This window comes from Hipposideros armiger, unplaced genomic scaffold (assembly GCF_001890085.2).
Source record: "Hipposideros armiger isolate ML-2016 unplaced genomic scaffold, ASM189008v1 scaffold_694, whole genome shotgun sequence".
In the NCBI taxonomy this organism is placed as follows: domain Eukaryota; kingdom Metazoa; phylum Chordata; class Mammalia; order Chiroptera; family Hipposideridae; genus Hipposideros; species Hipposideros armiger.
In genome coordinates this window covers 573,347-592,671 of record NW_017732044.1, presented here as the reverse complement: position 1 = coordinate 592,671, position 19,325 = coordinate 573,347, and the positions used below count along the sequence as shown (strand labels likewise).

General features: G+C 55.3%; 3 protein-coding genes across 8 annotated transcripts in view; 1 reads left to right on the top strand and 2 right to left on the bottom strand.

The window, feature by feature from the left end:
• The window catches only part of RANBP1 (RAN binding protein 1), an 8,275-nt gene extending 2,754 nt beyond the window's left edge, over window positions 1–5,521 (bottom strand). The window contains exons 1-3 of one of the 2 annotated variants that reach the window (XM_019626916.1): window positions 5,177–5,521; window positions 3,705–3,841; window positions 1,254–1,411 (exon numbers count right to left, since the gene is read on the bottom strand). In XM_019626916.1, the coding sequence (XP_019482461.1) occupies window positions 1,254–1,411; window positions 3,705–3,841; window positions 5,177–5,191 (310 nt within the window). In that variant the 5' untranslated portion in view covers window positions 5,192–5,521. The remainder of the gene's footprint in view (window positions 1–1,253; window positions 1,412–3,704; window positions 3,842–5,176) is intronic. The other variant, XM_019626917.1, reaches the window with a different exon arrangement.
• Window positions 5,522–5,623: 102 nt separating this feature from the next.
• On the top strand, window positions 5,624–10,544 carry TRMT2A (tRNA methyltransferase 2A). Of its 3 annotated transcripts, none has more exons than XM_019626914.1 (12): window positions 5,625–5,929; window positions 6,166–6,722; window positions 6,931–7,039; window positions 7,311–7,492; window positions 7,669–7,783; window positions 7,881–7,996; window positions 8,075–8,186; window positions 8,834–8,956; window positions 9,169–9,244; window positions 9,550–9,666; window positions 9,829–9,925; window positions 10,052–10,544. In XM_019626914.1, exons 1-12 carry the CDS (start codon window positions 5,906–5,908, stop codon window positions 10,281–10,283), a joined length of 1,860 nt encoding a protein of 619 aa, XP_019482459.1. In that variant the 5' UTR covers window positions 5,625–5,905; the 3' UTR covers window positions 10,284–10,544. The 3 variants fall into 3 exon arrangements, with proteins under 3 accessions (XP_019482460.1, XP_019482459.1, XP_019482458.1); XM_019626913.1 differs by having other exon boundaries at window positions 5,625–6,009; XM_019626915.1 differs by lacking the exons at window positions 7,311–7,492; window positions 7,669–7,783 and having other exon boundaries at window positions 5,624–6,009.
• Window positions 10,545–11,158: 614 nt separating this feature from the next.
• The window catches only part of DGCR8 (DGCR8 microprocessor complex subunit), a 37,191-nt gene continuing 29,024 nt past the window's right edge, over window positions 11,159–19,325 (bottom strand). For 2 of the 3 annotated variants that reach the window (XM_019626911.1, XM_019626909.1), the window contains 5 exons: window positions 17,316–17,416; window positions 16,877–16,983; window positions 15,549–15,676; window positions 14,077–14,190; window positions 11,159–13,065 (listed from right to left, as the gene is read on the bottom strand). In XM_019626911.1, coding sequence (XP_019482456.1) covers window positions 12,982–13,065; window positions 14,077–14,190; window positions 15,549–15,676; window positions 16,877–16,983; window positions 17,316–17,416 — 534 coding nt within the window. In that variant the 3' untranslated portion in view covers window positions 11,159–12,981. The remainder of the gene's footprint in view (window positions 13,066–14,076; window positions 14,191–15,548; window positions 15,677–16,876; window positions 16,984–17,315; window positions 17,417–19,325) is intronic. The other variant, XM_019626910.1, reaches the window with a different exon arrangement.

Below are 19,325 nucleotides of genomic sequence, written 5' to 3'. Positions count from 1 at the left end.
CGCATGCCCCTGGCAAAGGTCTCTGAGGACCTGGACGGTCCATGCCCAGCCGCAGGCACATATCACTGTCTGAGTCGAGCGCAATTACCCAACCCCTACTCAGACGCCCAGCAAACCTGCTCGCTGCACAGAGTACACACAGGTGACACAGCCTCCGCCCACAACCACACACCTGGCTCATCAAGGGCCTGCGGTTTGCACCAGGCCAAGGACCCACTAACAACTCACACTTAAGTGACCCAGCAACATGTTAAGGCTCTAAAAAAAGCATGGATGTCAGGAAGACCCCCAAGGAAGGGAATCAATATGGGCTGGAGGGCAAGGACCAGGCCAGAGCAGACAGGCTGGGGATGTGGAGGCTGGCCGAAGACGACCAAGTGGGGCAGAGGCAACTGTGGTGCAGGGAGGTCCCTCCCACCTCAGGGCCTCTGTAAGCCCACCCACACTTCCACAGCACCCTCAAGAGCTGTCCCACTCCAGGTCCTGCCAGTGGTCACCCCATGTGCCAGATAAGAAGCCCTGCCCTATGGGACACACAGTACACCCAGAAATTCAGACATGGCCCTGGATCAGGAACGCAGCCCAGGAAATGCTGCCTTCCAAAGACATACTCAGAGCCCTGCAGAATAGCCCAGCAGTCAAGGGACTCAAGTAGCTCAGAACCTACTGTTGCCTCTTCACAGGCCAGGCCTCATATGGCTTTTCCTGGACCCATCCCTTCATACATTGAGCCAGGGGTGACACATCACACCTGCCCGAAGGCGCCCCACCCACTCCCCTATGCAGCTTCAGAGGCCCCTACGGATGAGGCAGCCACCTTCTCCCTGCCCAATTTCCCTCCTGCATCCTCCCCAGGAGATACCCTGTGGGGACAGAACACCCAAAGAAAGGCAAGTCTGCCACCCAGGCACCTCAGACAAATGTGAGCGTTCACACAAAAGCACTCACAGGCCCTCAGGCTGTGCCTGGTTCTCCTGCAGGTACTCGAGTCCCAAGCTCACAGTGGGACTCTACGTCCAACCTGCCTGCTCAGAATCCACATGCCTGTGGGCTATAAGCTTCTCTGTAGGTCTGCTCTGAGTTCAGGGGCACGTTGGGAAAACTCATTTCCTATTTTAAATTCAAAAATCACACTGTGAACCTGCACTCCATGTAACAGTGCACTCCCAGGTTCCCAGCGCAGCCCTGAAAGCAGGCTGCCCCACGATCCAAAGCTGTCCTCGTGTAGAACACACACCCGAGAGGCCACCTACTGTAATGGTTGGCGCATATCTTCAGGGTCTTGTCCCTCCTCATGAGGAGGCGGATGGTCCCTTTCTCCTTATGCTTCAGGAGCTTGACGTCGCCAGTGCCTCGTTCCTTCCATTCTGGGAGATCGTTCTCTGAAGCAAACCGGAATAGCTTTGCCCGCCTTCAAGAAAAGCCATTAAGCGAGAGTTTAGACACATAAAGAGCAACAGATAAGTCAAACGCTTACCTGGAAAGAACACACATTTTCTGGGCAATAAACAAATGCCTGTACCTGATGTCTCATCAAACACTCTTTCTTCTCTTTGTACTCTAAGAGCTAGAAACCAAAACATCAGCAAAAGAACAAAACAGACCAACAAACTCCAAGTTCTAAGCTGATAAGAAAGAAAAAAGATTTCCACAGTCACGTTTTCTAAGAGAAAGACCAAACCCCTTAGCAAAGTAGCCCACCCAAGTCTGTTGGGCATGTCTGCCATTAGGGTGTAACAGGGGCTTCCTGGGCCCCACAGGGCCACCCTTCCTTCAGCTGTGAGATGCCTTCTATGTTTCCCTGGCCCCCAACCCAGAGAGGGAACTATAGGCCTCAGCTCAGGCCTCCAGGCTCTGGCCCACTACTCCACCTCCCTGCCCAGAACAGTACCTCACACTGGCCCAAGCAAGGCCCCCACCCCAGCAGTCCTGCCCTAGGGCTCAGGCCAGTGCCCTCCCTCCCCCACTGACCATCCTGCCCTTTTGTTCCCCATCACAGGACCCCAGCTCTGCTGGTCTCTTTGCTGCAGAACATTCTGCTCTCCCTCCCAAACTCAATTCTGTTAAGGGAGACAATGTTTTCACAAGGATGTCCCCAAAGCTTTGGTCTAGAGCCCCAAGGGCCCAGATATAAAAGCCCTACTTGCTGGCTTCACTTCCCTCAGGAAGGATTTGTGTCTAGGACACCAGGAGCACTTCCTACCTCTTGTGAGGGCAGGGAGGTGACAGCAATAGCACCACCAGCAGTCCTCACTCTTGGGAGAAGCCAGCCCCTGGCTGCAGCATCATTTCTGGACAGAGCAGAGACCTGGAGAACCAGTTTTCTGGGAGATTCCCACCACCCTCTGAGACCAAAGAGGAGTATGCATCTCTCCTTTCCCATGCCTTTGGGAGTGGTGGGGAGGGGCTGGTCTCCCCATTCTCCCTTCCTTAGAGCAAGGGTCGCAGTGTTGGTGACTGTCTCTGCTACCTTTCCCTTACCCACAGCAAAACACTCAAACCGTAACCTGGTATCTTGGATAGATTTGAAGAGGGGCAGGCGAGTTCCACAAGCTTGGACAGGGGAAACACTACAACCTATTGCCATTAATTTGTAACTAAACCTAGCATTTCCTGCAGTTCTGAGCATAGGCAACAGGTCACAGGCTGGGCAGTGCTATGACTTTGTTGCAGACATCTCAACACATTGCTAGGCAGACACTGTTTCAAAATAACCCCTGCCACTAGCTTCTCACAGAAGGCGCCAAGAAGCACAATTAGAGTACTTTTTAAAAGTAATTTTGGTAATTGTAATACCACCCACTTTTGTTCGTAAGTCCAGGCTTTATTTTGTGCATTAAAAACATGAATCAGGGGGGCCGGCCGAGTGGCGTGATGGTTAAGAACTGGCTTGGGATGCCAGAGGGCCCCGGTTCGGATCCCACATATGAGGGCCAGTGACACTGCCCTCCGCAGCTGAGATGCTGAACAGCAGCTCAACCTGGAGCTGGGCTGCCATGAGTCGCCAGCGACGGCGTGGGCTGCAGTCCCTGTGGCAGTGGATTGCCATGGGCTACCGTGTGTGGCCAGCAGCCGCAGTGAGCGGCCGTCCAGAAGCCGGCGACTGATCTGCCTCGCCAGAGAAGAGCGCAATGATGGTGCCAACTTGGGCCAGTGAAGCAACATCCTCCACAACTAGATTGAAGAACAAAACGACAGCAACTTGTCTGTTCCCCTTCCCCCAACTCCCCAGCACTGTTCCCATCCCAATTCCCCAATAAAAAATCTTAAAAAAAACCCAAAACATGAATCAGGGATTCACAAATTTCAGACCGCCAAAATTCATGGCAAAAAAAAAGATAATAACAGTAGTAACGGTAGAGACTCCCTGCTCAACCAGGGGAAAGGGGTTGTGGGAGTCAGCCGAGGCGCGAAGGGAAATGCACCCCTGTGGACAGAGCAGAATGACAGGACACTAGGGAGTGTCTATGCTCTCCACAGCACTGGCCATGGGGCAGCAGGGGCACCCACTAATGCATTATCCAATAAGGGGATTCTAACAGCAGCCTTGATTTCCATGTAGGATTAGCCATCACACAATTCTAGGCCCTTTCTTCAGCCTTGGTCTGATTAAAGGTCAGGCCAAAACCTTGACACCCATAAAAACCATAAATTCTATCTTAAACTAATGCTATCTATTTCTGAAGCAGCATCAGGTTACTTACATTTTAAAAAGCTCCTCTTCATCTTCTTCCAGCGTTTTAATTTCTTGCTCGGGAAGAGAAACTATAGGCTCAAACTGAGGGTCATGGTTGGACTCATCTGCATTCTCGGTGGAGGTATCATGGTCCTCATGGGTGTCCTGTGGAGGGAGGTGTGGAGAGGTGACTGCTGGTAGTGAGCCTGGCCCACAAGCCAGAGTTCACCAGCGCTGGAAGTGGCCATCCCTACTGGCCTCACCCCAAAGCAAGAGATTCAGTCCACGGCCTTTCACACCAGGAAAGGTCTGCATGTATGTCCAGCACACAGTGCGACACTGGACTTCAGGACCCTCCCCCAGATGCATCAATCATATCTGACTGGGGTTCCTAAAACTCGGCCACAGAATGGCCTGAGAGAAACTGCCCCATCTCTTTGAGCCTCAGCTTCCTCATTTGTAAAATGTGGATAGTGATGCTGCCAGATGAAGATTAAAGGACACAAGGAAGGAAGACTGAAGAGGGCCTCAAGGACAGTTTCACCCTTAAAGCAAAAATCAACCCTATGAGTTTTTGCTGGTTGAGAAAAATCTGTGCTCTTGCTTACTAGAAGGAAAAAAACGTTGGGGCTTATAGTTTTACACGGAATTCACAGTTCTGTCAGAACCTTTATCTTGGTTCAGAAATCAAGTTAAGTCAAAAGAATTCAAATAAAAGTCATAAAATTCTGGTCTAGTTTGGAGAACTGTAGGACACAAAGGATCTTATGTCAAGTGACACAGGACGCGTGGCTTGGTGAGCTATAAAACCAAAAGAAACCAGAGCACTTCACTACCAGACGTAAGCCGAAAAAGATAAAGATAAGCCTTCGCTGCTTTCCTTGGCTGGATAGCACTGCGGCTCAGCCTCAGCCAGCTCACCCAAGCAGACACCACGCAGCCAACAAAGCCGTCCCCTGCCTAGGTCGGCGCGTCCAATACCCGTCCCCGGCGCTGGAAGGCGAGAGGTCCCGCCGCAGAGGCCTGTGGCGGTTCGAGACTAGAACAGAATGAATGAAGTGCTGCGTAGACGATGGGAAGGAGGGATGCAGGGTCTTGGTAAGAAGCCCGCAAGTGGGCCGAGCCAGAGGAAACCGGCCTCCTGCCCAGCGTCCCAGGCAAACGGTGAAATGAACGCAAAACCAAAGAGCTTGGTCGGCAGGGCCGCCCCACATCCTGATGGAGCTCGACCGACCACCCGAGGCCGCCCCAAGGTCATGCGGGCACCCCGCAGCCCCCGGGCCCGAGCCCGCGCCCCCAGGTCCCGCGCGCCCCAGCCCCGAAGGCCTCGAGCCCCCAGGCCGCGCTTCCCACAGCCCGACCCTGCGCAACGGAGACCCCAAGCGCTGAGACCTCAGGTCAGCGGGGGTTGGCGGCGGCGGCGCGGGCCGCCCACGTGGCCGCCAGTAGCGGCCGCGGCCCCCTGGCCCCCGCCCAGTTCCTGCCCGGGCCTAGCCGCACCTTGGCGGCCGCCATGGAGGCGCGGCAGCAGCGGCGGCGGCGGCGGCGGCAGCGGCTCGGCTGGCTTGGTCGTCGCTGGCTCCGCGGCCTCTCTGCGGCTGTTCGTAGCTCCTTCCCTCCGCGTCTGGCGCCGGCGCCTCCCGCTCGCCTGCAGTTCCCTCCGCCCCGCGACCCGAACCCTGACCTCTGACCCCAGCGGCGGGAAACGCGCCGTGATTCAAAACCAGTGCAGCTTTATTGGCTCAGGCGACGGACAATCTCATTGTCCGGCCCACCCCTCGCTTCCCGCCAAAATGCCCGGGGCGCATGCCTGGCCGCCCGGCAGCCAGGGGAGCGTGAGCTCCCGGCGGCCTTCGCGCGCACTTCCGCCCCACGGCCGCGCGCGCCCCTCGAGTTAGCGAAAGCAGGCGCCAGACACCGGGGTCGGGGCCGGCGCGCGGCGATGACGTTGACGGAAGCCAGAATGATAGAGACGCGCTACCTAGTCTCCACGAACTGGCCGACGGGAGAGCGGCTGACGGAGAGAGCGGCAGGCGTGGGCCCCTGGCGGGCGGGATGTGTACCCCATGCCCGAGACCGTGGACCTGACCACCGAGGGTTCGAGTCTCACACCCGCACGGGGCGGCGCAGCACCCGTGCTCTGAGCGCCTCCTGTGCGCCAGGCCCAGGGCGAGGCGGCGGAGGCGACACTTGTGGGGCCTGCAATCCAGGCCTTGGACGAACTGGACGATGAGTGATCAACTCGACAACGAAGTAAAGTGAAGGCAGATCCTAGCGAGAGACGCGGGGCGGAGATGGCGGACTGCGTGGGAGGGGATGGAGGTGCGGGAGAGGTAGGAAACCCGTGGGCATGGGGAGTTGAGATGGGAGAGGGAGTGGGGGTAAAAAGGGGTAGGGCTGGGTGTAGGGTGCACTAATGGAGGCTTCGGTATGGGGCCAGGGAGCTTGGGCGTCCAGCCCTCATCCTAGTCCTGCCTGTGTCCACACAGGGCCCAGGGCCAATGGAGGGCTGCGGCCAGGACAGCAGCAGTGCTCTGGGCAGCCCTGCAGCCCCCGCCCCACAAACGGAGAAGGAGGAAGAGGGGGCTGGGACGGCTGCAGAGTCAGGGCCTCAGCCTGGGCTATACAGCTACATCAGGGACGACTTATTCACTTCGGAGATCTTCAAGTTGGAGCTGCAGAACGTGCCACGCCATGCTAGCTTCAGCGATGTCCGGCGTTTTCTGGGCCGCTTTGGCCTGCAGCCCCATAAGACCAAGCTCTTTGGGCAACCTCCCTGCGCCTTTGTGACATTCCGCAGTGCCGCTGAGCGGGACAAGGCCTTGCGTGTGCTGCACGGTGCCCTCTGGAAGGGCCGCCCTCTCAGCGTGCGCCTGGCCAGGCCCAAAGCTGATCCCATGGCCAGGAAGCGGCGGCATGAGGATGAGGGTGAGCCTCCAGCTACATGCGTGGCTGATGTAGTGACTCCTCTTTGGACCGTGCCCTACACAGAGCAGCTTGAACGGAAGCGGCTGGAGTGCGAGCAGGTGCTGCAGAAGCTCGCCAAGTGAGTATGGGCACAGTTGCTTCCTTGGCACTGGAGCTCTGCTCAGCTCTGGGTTCATGCAAGCCCTGCAGACACTCTCAGGGTCTGCATCAGTGGGGATAATGAGGTCCCAAGGGAGGGTCCCGGGTGCCTGGGCATTTGGAGAGTGGCTGGAGATGGGTTGGGGGTGACAGGCTGAGTCCAACCCCGGCACCACCTCATCCTTCAGGGAAATTGGGAGCACCAACCGTGCCCTGCTGCCCTGGCTGCTGTCACAGAAGCACAAGCACAACAAGGCCTGCTGCCCGCTGGAGGGGGTCAGGCCGTCACCCCAGCAGGTCAGGCCCACAAACCTTCACCCCATGCTCTCAAAGAAGCTATCTTTGCCCATCTCTCCCATCCCTCCTCTTGCTTTGCATTTATTCTTCATACTCATCACATGATTGCTAGTTGTTGTCAGCCTTGTCCCCTGGACTGCCAGGCCCTGTGGGGAGCTGGGGCCTCTCGTTGCCATCTCTCATCTGCTGCTCTGTTCCCTCCATGCACAAGTGCGGGAATACCAGGGTAAGGTCAGGAATGTCTCTCTGCCTCCCTCCACCCGCCCTGCAGACCGAGTATCGTAACAAGTGTGAGTTTCTGGTTGGCATCGGGGTGGATGGGCAGGACAACACAGTCGGCTGCCGGCTAGGCAAGTACAAGGGCGGGACGTGTGCTGTGGCGGCCCCCTTTGATACCATGCACATCCCTAAGGCCACCAAGCAGGTGGTGAAGGCCTTCCAGGATTTCATCCGGTGAGGACTTGTGCCTGGGCTGGGGGCTCTGGGAAGTCCTGCGGCGGTTTGGAAGCAGAGGGCCGGGTCCTGCCTGGTGGGTGTGGCTGGAGGAGAGGAAGGTAGGCTGTTCTCCCAATTCTGGTCAGCATGGGTGGCAGATTTCATGGACTCAGGGCCGCTTGTGGCTCCCGCAGGTCTACTCCATACTCAGCGTACAACCCAGAGACATACTCGGGCCATTGGAAGCAGCTGACTGTGCGTACCAGCCGCCGAGGCCAAGCCATGGCCATTGCCTACTTCCACCCTCAGGTCTCAAGCAGGGTAGCCCTGCTGTGGGAGGGTGTCCCGGCTCTAGTGGACCGCATGTGACACAGTCTTACAGGACCTTTTCTACTGCCTACTCTAGAAACTGAGCCCTGAAGAGCTGGCAGAACTGAAGGCCTCCTTGGCGCATCACTTCATAGCGGGGCCGGGCAAGACCAGCGGGGTGACCTGCCTCTACTTCGTGGAGGAGGGACAGCGGTGAGGAGCCTGGATGGGAGGTGGGGTGGGTTCCTGCTAGAGCTGCTGACACTGACCAACTGGCCCTACCACCCATAGAAAAACTCCCAGCCAAGAGGGCCTGCCCCTGGAGCATGTGGCTGGGGACCGATGCATCCACGAGGACTTGCTGGGCTTGACCTTCCAGATCTCCCCTCACGCCTTCTTTCAGGTAGTCCAGAGTTCCTGTGTCTTCATAATGTAGACACAGAGGGAGTCCCGAAGAGATGTCAAGATGTAATAAGGGCAATGGGCTAGGGCGGCGACAAGTTGTTTGCCTGCAGAGGTCTGGGGGAGAGCATCCAGGCAGGGGAGCTGCAAGGGCTGTGAGGTAGGAAAGAAGTCGTTTGTACTAACTAGACCCTTGTGACGACCCTGCTAGAGGACCATATGTGGGGTGTGGGAGTTGGGGTGATGCCAAGGCTCTGACATGAACTCTGATGGAGTCTTCCATGCCTGCTGCTGCTGTGGGGGGGAGGGTCCCACACATCTGGCACTCAGAGTTCATAAGGGGGGGGCGGGGTTCAACATTAAGTTGCTTTTGAACACCAGGGCCCTGAGTGAGGTTATCCAGCATCTCATGGATGCAGGGGCAGTTGGAGGATTAGCCCTGAGGCACTCAGCAGTTAGAGGTGGGGAAGCAGTGAGAACAGGAGACCTAGGAAAAGGGTGAGTAAGCCCGGGACTGGGCCACATGTCTCCTAGCAAGGGGAGAGCCTGTGGAGTGCAGGCGCTTGGTGGGGGCTACAGGAGGGGAGGAGGCTGACCTGGGAAGCAGGGCTGCTCTGACATTCTGTGTGGTGGTGGCCTGCCCTTCAGGTAAACAGCCCGGCTGCTGAGGTGCTCTATACAGTCATCCAAGACTGGGCCCAGCTGGACTCTGGGAGCACAGTGCTGGACGTGTGCTGCGGCACTGGCACCATTGGCCTGGCCTTAGCCCGGGTGAGCCCTCCTGCCCAAGCTGAGGATGCCCTCTCCCTACCCCACCCACATGGTATCACTGCGTGACCCCCAGGTTAAAGACTGAGAGGTTAACCCCCAGCCTGTCCCAGATCCTCTTCTACTCCCCACGGTGCCTCCTGCTGCTACTCCCCTCCCCAAGAAGCCCCCAGGGTAGGGCAGTGTGCCATCAGTCTGCCCTTTCCTTGCTTCAGAAAGTGAAGAGGGTCATTGGGATTGAGCTGTGCCAGGAGGCCGTGGAGGATGCCCGGGTGAATGCCCGCAACAATGGTGAGAGCCAGCGCACCACAGTGGGCAGTCACCTCAACACAACACTTGGATCTTACTACGTGGCTTCTAGGGTCAGGGTAAGGGGAGGGAGGTATGCAGAGAGCACAGCAGGGCTCCTACTGTGTGTCCATGTGCTCATGATGTCCAGGGCTGCCTGACAGAAGGGCAAGCGGGCTCCTTGGCTAGGGGTTTTCCTAAGGTGCCTCAGGGCAGGGGCTTCAGGACACCAGGCAGCTGGGTGGGCCCCCTGAAGGGTGGGGGAGACTGTGTCCTGCATCCCAACAGGACGACTGTGCTATCTACAGAGTTGAACAATGTTGAGTTCCACTGCGGGAGGGCCGAGGACCTGGTACCTGCTGTGGTGAGCAGACTGGCCTCTCAGCAGCTCGTTGCTATCCTGGACCCGCCCCGTGCTGGCTTGCGTGAGTGGCATCCATTTGGGAATGATAGGGGAAAGGGCAGTGACGTCTGGGTGGCACACCAGGTTGTGCAGCCTCAGGCCTGATGCCCACGCTTACTGGACCCCCCTCCCCCCATCCCTCCTTGAGGTAGGGGCCTTTCCTTGAGGAGTTTTATCTCCTCAGATTCTAAAGTGATCCTGGCCATCCGCAGAGCTGAGAATCTCAAGCGGCTCCTGTATGTCTCCTGCAACCCTCGGGCAGCCATGGGCAACTTTGTAGAGTGAGTGTGAGGTGGGGGCCTGGGGTGGACTGGAGTAGCACCCAACCCCATTCCTTCCCCCCCCACACACACACACATAGGAGCCCCAGGCATTGGCTGACCTTGACTGCTCCCTTCCCACCACAGCCTCTGCCGGGCCCCATCTAACCGGGTGAAGGGCACCCCCTTCCGGCCAGTCAAGGCTGTGGCCGTGGACCTGTTCCCGCAGACCCCCCATTGTGAGATGCTCATCTTGTTCGAGAGGGTAGAGAACCACAATGGCACAGGGACCCTGGAGCCCCAGGACCCTCCAGCCCAGCCCCCACCAAGGCCCCCAGATGATAACCAGCAGAAAACAGGGGGCTCCCCCTCTTCCTAGGCCCCTGGAGCAGTAGAAACCAGCCCTTCCAGAACAGGGTAGTCTGTTCTGCATCACGATCAGAAACTAAGGGGCTTCTTGAATCCTTGCCTCACCCCAAGATGCTCAGAGGCAGTAACCAACAGGGCATAAGGCCCAACTGTCCCACTTACAGCCAGCTTTCCCTGTGGGCCGTGGGCTCTTGCAGCCTGCGACACCCCCCACCCCGTTCTTTTTGTAAGAGCTGGGCCACAGGGGCTATAATAAACAACTGCTAAACTACCAATGTTTCTGTGATGAGAACCCAGAGCTTTGACACACAGGCTACTCTGCCTGCCACTACAGGTGCAAATGGACGGAGCCAGGAGGGAACCTTGGACAACCCATGGAGATTAGTCTAAGCCTCAACCTCTGGCTCCTGCTAGTAGTACCCTGCCAGCCCTGGGGACAGTCAAGAATCAACCCAGCTAGGGCTGGGTGCTGGGGCAGTTCTTCCAGCTTCTGTGTGGCAGAAGTCACAGCAGAGCTTGCTGTTTGATGGAAAGTCTGGTTTTATGCTTAACCCCAGGGAAAAAGATTCAGTTCTCATGGCCAAGGGCAGTGTATATGTGTGATAGCACAGGGCAAGGGGCTGGCCCTGTCTACCTAGTCCCCAATTTTCCTGTATCAGCTAAGGGGAGGACTCTCAATGTCACTGCATCCCCAACTGGCCAAGCCTTGAAGGGAGGCCACTTCCATGGTGACTAAGGAAGGGGCCCGACTGGGACGCTGCTGCAAGAGCAGTTGTGTCCAGGCAAATGCCCAGCTCATAGGGATTGCTCCAGAAGTTGTGGCCAGTTGACGGTTTACAAGGGCTTATCTCCCATGGTTAGAAAAAAGAAACATCAGTCAGAACCTTTTGGACAGTTTTGCTTTATGTGTCCAGACAATCAAGGCTCACTGTTATAGCTATGGCCCAGCTGTCACCTGGGAGGTATGATGCACAGAAGTGGCATCAGCACAGGCTCTCCCTGCCCTCCACCCCCGCAGCACAGCTATGTGCACACAACACTCACACCCATACACAGGACAGACGAAGGACATGGGGAGGCCGCAGCAAGGCTCACCCGCTTCTACTAGTACGTGTGCACAAAGCTTTGGTTCACAATGGCGCATCTGGCTGTTCTAAGGGCAACCGGTCACGGTCAAATGATTATTCACAGCTGCAGAGAGGAGGCAAGACAGAAGCAAATGTCTAATTACAGCAACGTGATTTGATGATTTTGTTTTATAAAGGTCAACATAGAAGCCAACCTTGGTCACATAGGTGGTAAGGGAGGGATACACTGGGTGGCCTACAAGGCTGACATTGTCTTCCTGGAAACGCCATCAACGCCATCCATCGGGGATATGGTGGAAGATAGGCACACCCGAGGAACGTGACTGCAGCCCAACACTGGGCTCCTGCATCTGGCAGTGTGCCAAGAGCATGTGCTACTCTGAACAGGAGCTGGGGATAGAGTCAATGGCTGACCACCACTACCCTGCATGTGGGGACAACCCAAGACCCCAAGCATACCCACATTCCATGGGACTCAGGGCAGGGTCACATCTATCCTTGCACCTGTCCACAGGGGCCACCTGGAAAACATAAGCTACTTTGTCAGAGAAGTGAACTGGTCACCAGGTCTGGATACACAGGGCAGTTGCCTTTGAAATCCAGTGAAGCCTCAGTCACGGGAGCAGGACAGCCACTTGCCATTTGCCTGCTCCAGCTCTGGAGAGGAGTGCCAGTTTATGATCAAGAATGGGCAATTGCACTGAAGGTTCTTGTTTCCTCTTTTTAAATTAATCCACGTGCTAAAATGCATTGTTTATATCTGCTACATGATTCCAAATCTATCTTCTACTCACTGTAAAAGTTTCTTTCCAAATGCTAAAATACCATAAAAGCTTTAAAAATTGAAGGGTGGACAGATGGGGCTTGACTGTGCAAAAATCTTGAGTAAAAAGTTGCCAGAGACCAGTGAAGGTGACAGGCCTTGGTGTCTAAGAAGGCGAGTGTTTAGGGCATTAAGACTTACTTAGAAAAATGGACCTCACCCCAGCCCAGGGTCAGAGCAATAAGCCAGGTGGAGACACACTGGCTGAAGAATAATCACCTTGACAGTTTGCCTGCAATCTCTGAAAAATAGTTCTGATGCTAAAATTGTGTTTATTTTAAACCAAAAAGGTCTGAAATATTCCTTCCTGTTATAACATTTTCAGAGAAAAAAAAAATGCAGGAGGCAGGAAAGGGCATGGGGTACCAGTGTGCGCCTCCTGACTAGGTCCCTACAGTGGGCAAAAAGAGCCTTGGTACAGGACGCCATAAGACTCAGCTATCACTTTCTCATTTCATCTGTTATCCAACTATCATTTGTCAGTGCATGTTATATACTAAAATTCATGAAAACCTTCATAAAACCAGTCTGCAGCAAGCAGAAGTCCACAGCTATCTCCAAGTGCAGGCAGACCGAGTTGATGCTTGAACACGTCCACTCAGATCTGCAGGCAGCCCCGAGGAAACAGTATGTGGCCCTGGCTGTCCAGATGTACCAGAGCCCCACCCCTCTGGCCCCGACCCTCAGACATGGGGCCGCAGGGGAAGAGTTTAGACTGAAGGTGCGAGGCTGCAGAGCAGTGTGTGGTCTCCCTGGCAGCAGAGCTGGCAGCCCCCACACTCGGCCTGCCACCTCCTTCACACGTCCACAGTGCACAGAGGTTCGCCACCAGGTTGGGCAGACGCCACAATAGACATCTTGGGCTTTTTCCGTGTCTCCTCCTGGAAGAACAATGAAGGTCAGGGATGCTGGTGAGGTGGGAAAATGCAGCTCAACTTCAGGCAACAGGCTCTAGAGGGACGGGTAGATGGGGGGCTGAGTCTAGCAAACTGGTGCCAGGCAGTGTCTGGAATAGCAGAACACCTGTGCTCTGTGATGCCAGGCTGAAAGGAGGAGGGAAGGCCTGAGAAGTGGGCCAGGCAAGGGGCTAGGTGGGAGGGTCTCCCTCGATGCCACCTCAAAGTACTACTTGCTGGCGCTTCCCTAAGAATCAGGATACACACCCAAAAGAGGGGCCAAGGAAATCACAGCCACCAGGAACAAGCCACCTGAGTGGGTCCCTCTCCCCACCCCACCTCCCAACCCCTCCAATGGCAGGAGCAAGGCATCTACTGAACCCAAAAGGTCACAGACAACAGATACCTCCTTCAGGGTTTATACAGGCCCAGGCTGATAATACAGCTGAAAAGTCCAAAGCCAGAAGCCTCTCGCGTGGGTGGCTTTAGGAAGCTGCACGGGGACCGAGTCCTACCCTGGTTCAATTGTTCTGTGAACCACACTCTCCCTTGCCCCCTCACAGAACTGCCTAGGACTCCAGGAGGAAGAGGTCCAGGATGACAGTCTGTCACCCACAAGGACCCTGAGTGAGGGTGACCTGGCCAGTGCACTGTCCCTGCCCTCAAACAGCCAACACCGAGTGGGGACCCAGAGTCAGCACACAAAAGGGCAAGTCCTTCATAACCACAGGCCGAGGCTGCCAGATCTCACTGACTAAAAATACAGCAATTTGGTACAAGTACCATGAATGCTGAAGCTCAAGGAAAAGCAAATCTAATATGGAAGGATTAGGACTTTTTGGGTGCTCAGGTACTGCCAGGGCATCAAAAGCCAGTGATGGGTTCCTAGGTGACAGCTTTCCCCCCACAGCTGCCAGTGTGACACAGCTAGGTGCCCCTCCCCTGCCTTGGGGGTGAGGGGATGGAGGGCATGGAGCAGCCATGGCCCGTGCTCACCCTCTCCTCAGCCAGCCTCTTCATCTCCTCCTGCAGCTTGCTTAGGATGTGTAGGTTCGGCTTGTTCTTCTTGGCGTACTGCTGCAGCTCAATCACGCTCTTGTCCGAGGTCTCCTGGGGAGCACAATGCCACACTCTCAGAACTGCCTCAGGGACCAGGAGCTGGAGCTGCATGACCCCACACCAGCTGCCCCACCCTCAACCTGCACCTGGTGGGCTGACGCAGAAGCAGAGAACGTGGCGTAGTCCACGCTGCCCCCACTGCCCCATCCTCAGCAGGCACAAAGCCACGGCTTCCTCCCTTTATGGGGCAAAGGCACCCTGGCACCCAGCTGTCTCCGCTCCTGCCCAGGCACAACAGGGAAGCTGGACACGGCCTCGGACACAGCCATCAGCCAGGCACTCACTGTGCCCAGAGCCCTGAGCCCAGAGTGACATACCCTGGCTGGGAGGCCATCGGCCCCCGTAGCTGAGGTCTCTGTATGCCCTAGACTTTCAGAGCAGGATCAAACTATCCTGAGGACCTCCATCTCTCAGGACAACTGCTGTGCCTGGGATGCCAGACCCCACTTGCCCTCCAAAAGCCGCATGCTGGGCTGTGCCTGGGCTGGACCCCTCACCCTCCAGCTTAGGGACAGTTCCCACCCTAAGGAGAGAGAGCGGGCTTTCTCTCCCTCAATCTTAGCCCGAGAGGGTGCACAGAAGGAGGGCATATGCCAAAGGCAGAGTAAGTTTCATCTGCATTGCATCTGAGTTTTCTCAACAATACATATTCTGAGGTTCCTCTAAGCACCTTGGCGGCCCATCACCTCCCACACACTGCCTTGTCATGCCCAGAGGGAGGGCCTCTTCAGGGATGACCTGAGGATCTACAGCATGGTCCTCGGAGTCACCACCTTTAGTCCCCACCCTCTACACCGACCACCCGTCCACTTACTGGGGTGTTGATAACCCACTCCATTTCTGTAAACATCAGGGGGAAAATCAAAAACGTAAACACTCACCTCCCAGTACTTCCCTCCACCCCACAAAGCTCACAAACCTAAGGATATTGGTTTAAATCTTGAGATCTTGGTAAAGCAGCAGAAACAAAACAGATGACACACACAGGCTGTTGAGTTAAAAGTTGACTGATATTCGTAGCCAGGAGAGCTGCCCTTGCATGCTCCCTCTCCCATAGCCACTGAGTGGCCTCATATTAGCACAAGGGTTCCTGCCACTGAACTAAGGGCTCGGGGCTGGCGGCATTCACCAACTGCACCTCCTACCTCTGCAGCCCCCTCCCCACAGTGCCAGGGACAGGCCCAGGTCCCTTGGGCATGGATGACCCCCACCCCACAAAGTCACAAGCATGGCCGAGCAGAGAGCCCAAGAGAACTAGCCATGAAGAAGGGCAGAGCTGCCCGACCCTGTCACCCATGACAGTGGGACCCCAGACATGTACTCCAGGGTTCGGAGAGGGGTCCCGTTACCTGTTTGACCATCTTGCTGCTTTCACGGCCATACATGCGCAGTAAAGACCCCCAGTTCTTGACATGTGGGTGCAGCAACTGAAGGATTTTCTGAGAGGCTAACTGTTTCCCAACTCTCTTATTCTTACCTGTGAAGAGGGAGAGGATACGCAGAGAGGGAGTCACAAACATCCAGCTGTCCACATGGCCACCTCACCTAGACATAAGCTCACCTGCCTTCCTCCTCCTGAGCTGAAGCACATTATACAGGAAAGGGGTGGAGAAGTATTCCAACACCGAACTGGGTACCGGCATCTCACAACCCCAGCCCAGGACTCACCCCTACCCCACTTCACAGAATAGCCCATCAGAAGCTCCAGGAGGTCAGGACGTGACCAAGGTAGATTGCACAGCTTAAGAGGCCTCCCTCCAGCCACAAACTCATTATTTCCAGGCACACAGACAAGCAGCAACGAGGCGTCATGAAGCATGCGGCCTGAGGCTCCTTGTAGGCAAACACGGAAGGAGGGCTCTATTGGAAATCCCACAGGGGTTTCCAGAGGGTGTGTGTGCTTTGGAGGAGGTTTCTAGAAAAGGGAAAGGCAGGGATAGGGTTCAGAATAGATCTGGAAAACATTAAGTGCTAGCTAGGCACTCCGGTTGGGTGGACTGAGGCTGACCACACTTCCATACAGGGCCTCCCGGCTCTGATGAGGGAGTCCTGGTGCTAGGATCCCACTTCTGTCCCATGCCCTGACCCCCTGCTCAGGAGCGCATCTCAGCAGGACTGGTGTTTGCTGGAGTGTGGGGCACACCGGGTCTGAATGTGGTTCTGCAATTTCCCCAGGGCCACTTGTGCATTACCTTCCAATTTACACAGCACTGGTTTTGCATTTATAGTAGCTACAAGTTTTTTAAAATAAAGTTGTATTTTAAAAAGTGGTTACTTCAAAACCCAAATTAGGTAAAGAGCATAGGTAGTACACACGGACCAGAAGGCAGAGGGTGGCGCATGCCCAGCACAGGGATGCAGAGCACGGTGGAGGCTCTGCTGCCACTTGAGGGACCCCCTCCTGCCACAGGGACCAAGGGCTGGATGGGGGCAGAGGTGGCAGGCCTAGCCAGAATGACCAGCCCCAGCCCGCAGGAGGGAGGACAGAGGCGGTGCACACAGGGCTATCACAGTGGTGCCTCAGGCTGTGTTTCAGACATCAACATGAGATGCTGGTGGCCACAACCACAGGTGGTCAGTGTACACAGCTGGAGCTCAGGAGCAATGGTAGTGCAACACCCCTCAGTGGTCATCTGACAGCATGGTGAGTGGCAGGGAAGAGGGGGCGGGTCCTTACACCAGCCGCGCACTGTGTGCTTGCCGCACGCCATGACATATTCACTCTTCTGGTTTTTACCAGGAACCACTTCAAACTTGATGGATGTGTCACCCATTCCATGGTTTCTTTAAGAGAAAACAAAGACAGTGGGTGACATCAGCTGAGGAGGAGGAAACGGCTGCTTCCAGAAAGCTCCTTAAGGGCTCTCTGAAGACAATGTCAACCCTTTCCCCAAAATCCCTTCTCAGCTGAAGAGGAGGTTATCCAAGTACCCCCGATCTGATCCCATGGAGCTCTGACGGATCGCCAGGCAGAGGGGCTTCTGTGCACACAGAGAACATGTGCAACGGCTTGGTCTTTAGGATCAACTCTTGAGCCAGGATAAATAGCCAGTAAGGACGTTGGGCACCCAGGGAAAAGCTCCCACCAACTGACAGGAGGAGAAGCCCCACCCTACCTTTTAAGGCACTCGTGGAGGATCTGATAGGGAGACAACAGTCCGGCCTTGCTGGTCAGCTCGTAGACCCTTGAATCCTCGATACTGATGTGGTTAAAATACTACAAAACAAAGCAGCCACTTCTAAGTGCTGGACTAAGCCCAACAGCCTCACAGAGCTGCTCTCTATGTTGTCTGCTTCTCTCAGAGGCTTCCTGTCCTCCTTATTACCTTACGGAACATGTCACAAACCCCCACCTCACTGTCCGGCTGGCCCACTGAGACACAAACGAGGAGCTACACTGCGGGAGGCTGGAGAGTGCGACGGATGGGGTGGGAGACCCTGGTGCTTCGAGGGCCTGGGCTGCACAGCTAGCCAGCCTGAAGAGCCTTTTCATTTTTTTTTAAAGATTTTATTGGGGAATTGGGGGAGGGGAACAGTGTTGGGAAACTGGGAAAGGGGACTAGCCAAGTTGTTCTTCAATCTTCGTTGTGGAGCGCACCAGTGGCCATCTGGCTTCCCGTCGGCAGCTCGTGGCCTCTTAAGCTCAAGGTACTATGTTCAATCTTAGTTGTGGGTGAGTGTAGCCACCATCCCATGCGGGAGTCAAACCAGCAGCCTTGTTGTTAAGAGCACACACTCTATCCCCTGAGTCATCCGGGTGGCAGCTCAGCTCATGGTGCCGAGTTCAGTCTTAGGTGCAGGTGGGCGTAGCGACCATCAAACAGGCAATCTTGCTGTTACACCAGCTGAGCCATCCCAATACCCACTGGCAGCTCAGCAACAGCTCAGCTCAGTCTCAGCATCACTGGCCCATGTGGGAATCGAACCAGTGGCCCTGTTGCTCAGAGCTCGCGCTTTTAAGCAAACTCTTAACCAAGTGAGCCACTCAGCCAACCCCTGGAGAACCTTTTCTGAATCTGAATCTCATCATACAATTAGTCAGAAACCTAAAGATGAAAACTTGAAGATCATCTAAGTGAGATTACAGAATAGAGAAGTTAAGCCAGACACAAAAGCTGCACTCTAATAGGCCAACCTCTCTGAAGGCAGCAAAGGGCCTTGCATGGCTCTAGTCCCAAACACAAAGTGGTCTTGGCTCTAAAACCAATCACTGTAACCAAAGAACAGAAAGGTTAAGAAGGGCTAACAGAAAATCCCTTAAACAGTTAAGGAAAAAAAGGAAAGTTCTGCACAACAGACATAGATGCCAGCCAGGAGGTGGCTTTGATCCCAACCGCCCACTGGTGAATGAAGGATTCCATCTAGTCCACTCAGGAGCATGGCCCGCTTCCCCAGTGGGGGCTGTTAAGTCTCCTGAGGCTTCCATAACAAAGTACCACAAACTAGGTGGCTTAAAACAACAGAAAGTTATTTTCTCACAATTCTAGATGCCAGAAGTCCAAAATCAAGGTGTCAGCAAGGCCCTGTTCCCTCTAAAGCCTCTCAGGGAGGATCTTTCCTTGAATTGTCCCTCTTCTGGCAGCCTGACTTGGCTTGTGGTAGCATCACTCTCAGCTCCACATGGCGTTCTCTCCTTCTCCCTTCCCCTCTTCTTATAAGAACACTTATAACACAGATGCTCTGAGCGGGGGTGTTCCTCTACCTCCACCTGCTTCAGTGAGGACACAGGCTCGCTGTGACTGAGTTGAGGAAAGAAAGGCACTGTTTCTGAAGAGGACTGCTGATTCTGACGAACAGGAAATCCTCTTGCTATCATTTGGCTATTTGTCTTCCAACAGGTTCCCACAAGACACTTGCACTCTCAAGAGCCCACATCAGTGTGGATCGGTTTCCAGAGAAAGTTACTCACCAAGACATCAGGCCCTGGACCCATCCTCAATGGCTGGCCAGGAAGCCAACCCATTAGCAGTGTCTGCTTTTCTCATTCAGGCTGTAAAGACCCACTCTCTAACCAGCAGTCAGCACCTGGGCTATGGACCTGTAAACAGGTCAAGCAGGTGGAGAACTACCTGCATACTCTGTAGCTCCAGGTTCCTCCCTGACAACTGAGGTCAAAATACACACAT

Excerpts from the sequence above, each read along its gene's own strand:
- TRMT2A (XM_019626913.1), top strand. The coding sequence starts at position 5,971 with ATGGCGGACTGCGTGGGAGGGGATGGAGGTGCGGGAGAG. Across the intron at positions 6,010-6,165 it reads GGGATGGAGGTGCGGGAGAG|GGCCCAGGGCCAATGGAGGG; the intron begins GTAGGAAACCCG and ends GTGTCCACACAG. Across the intron at positions 7,784-7,880 it reads TTGCCTACTTCCACCCTCAG|AAACTGAGCCCTGAAGAGCT; the intron begins GTCTCAAGCAGG and ends TGCCTACTCTAG.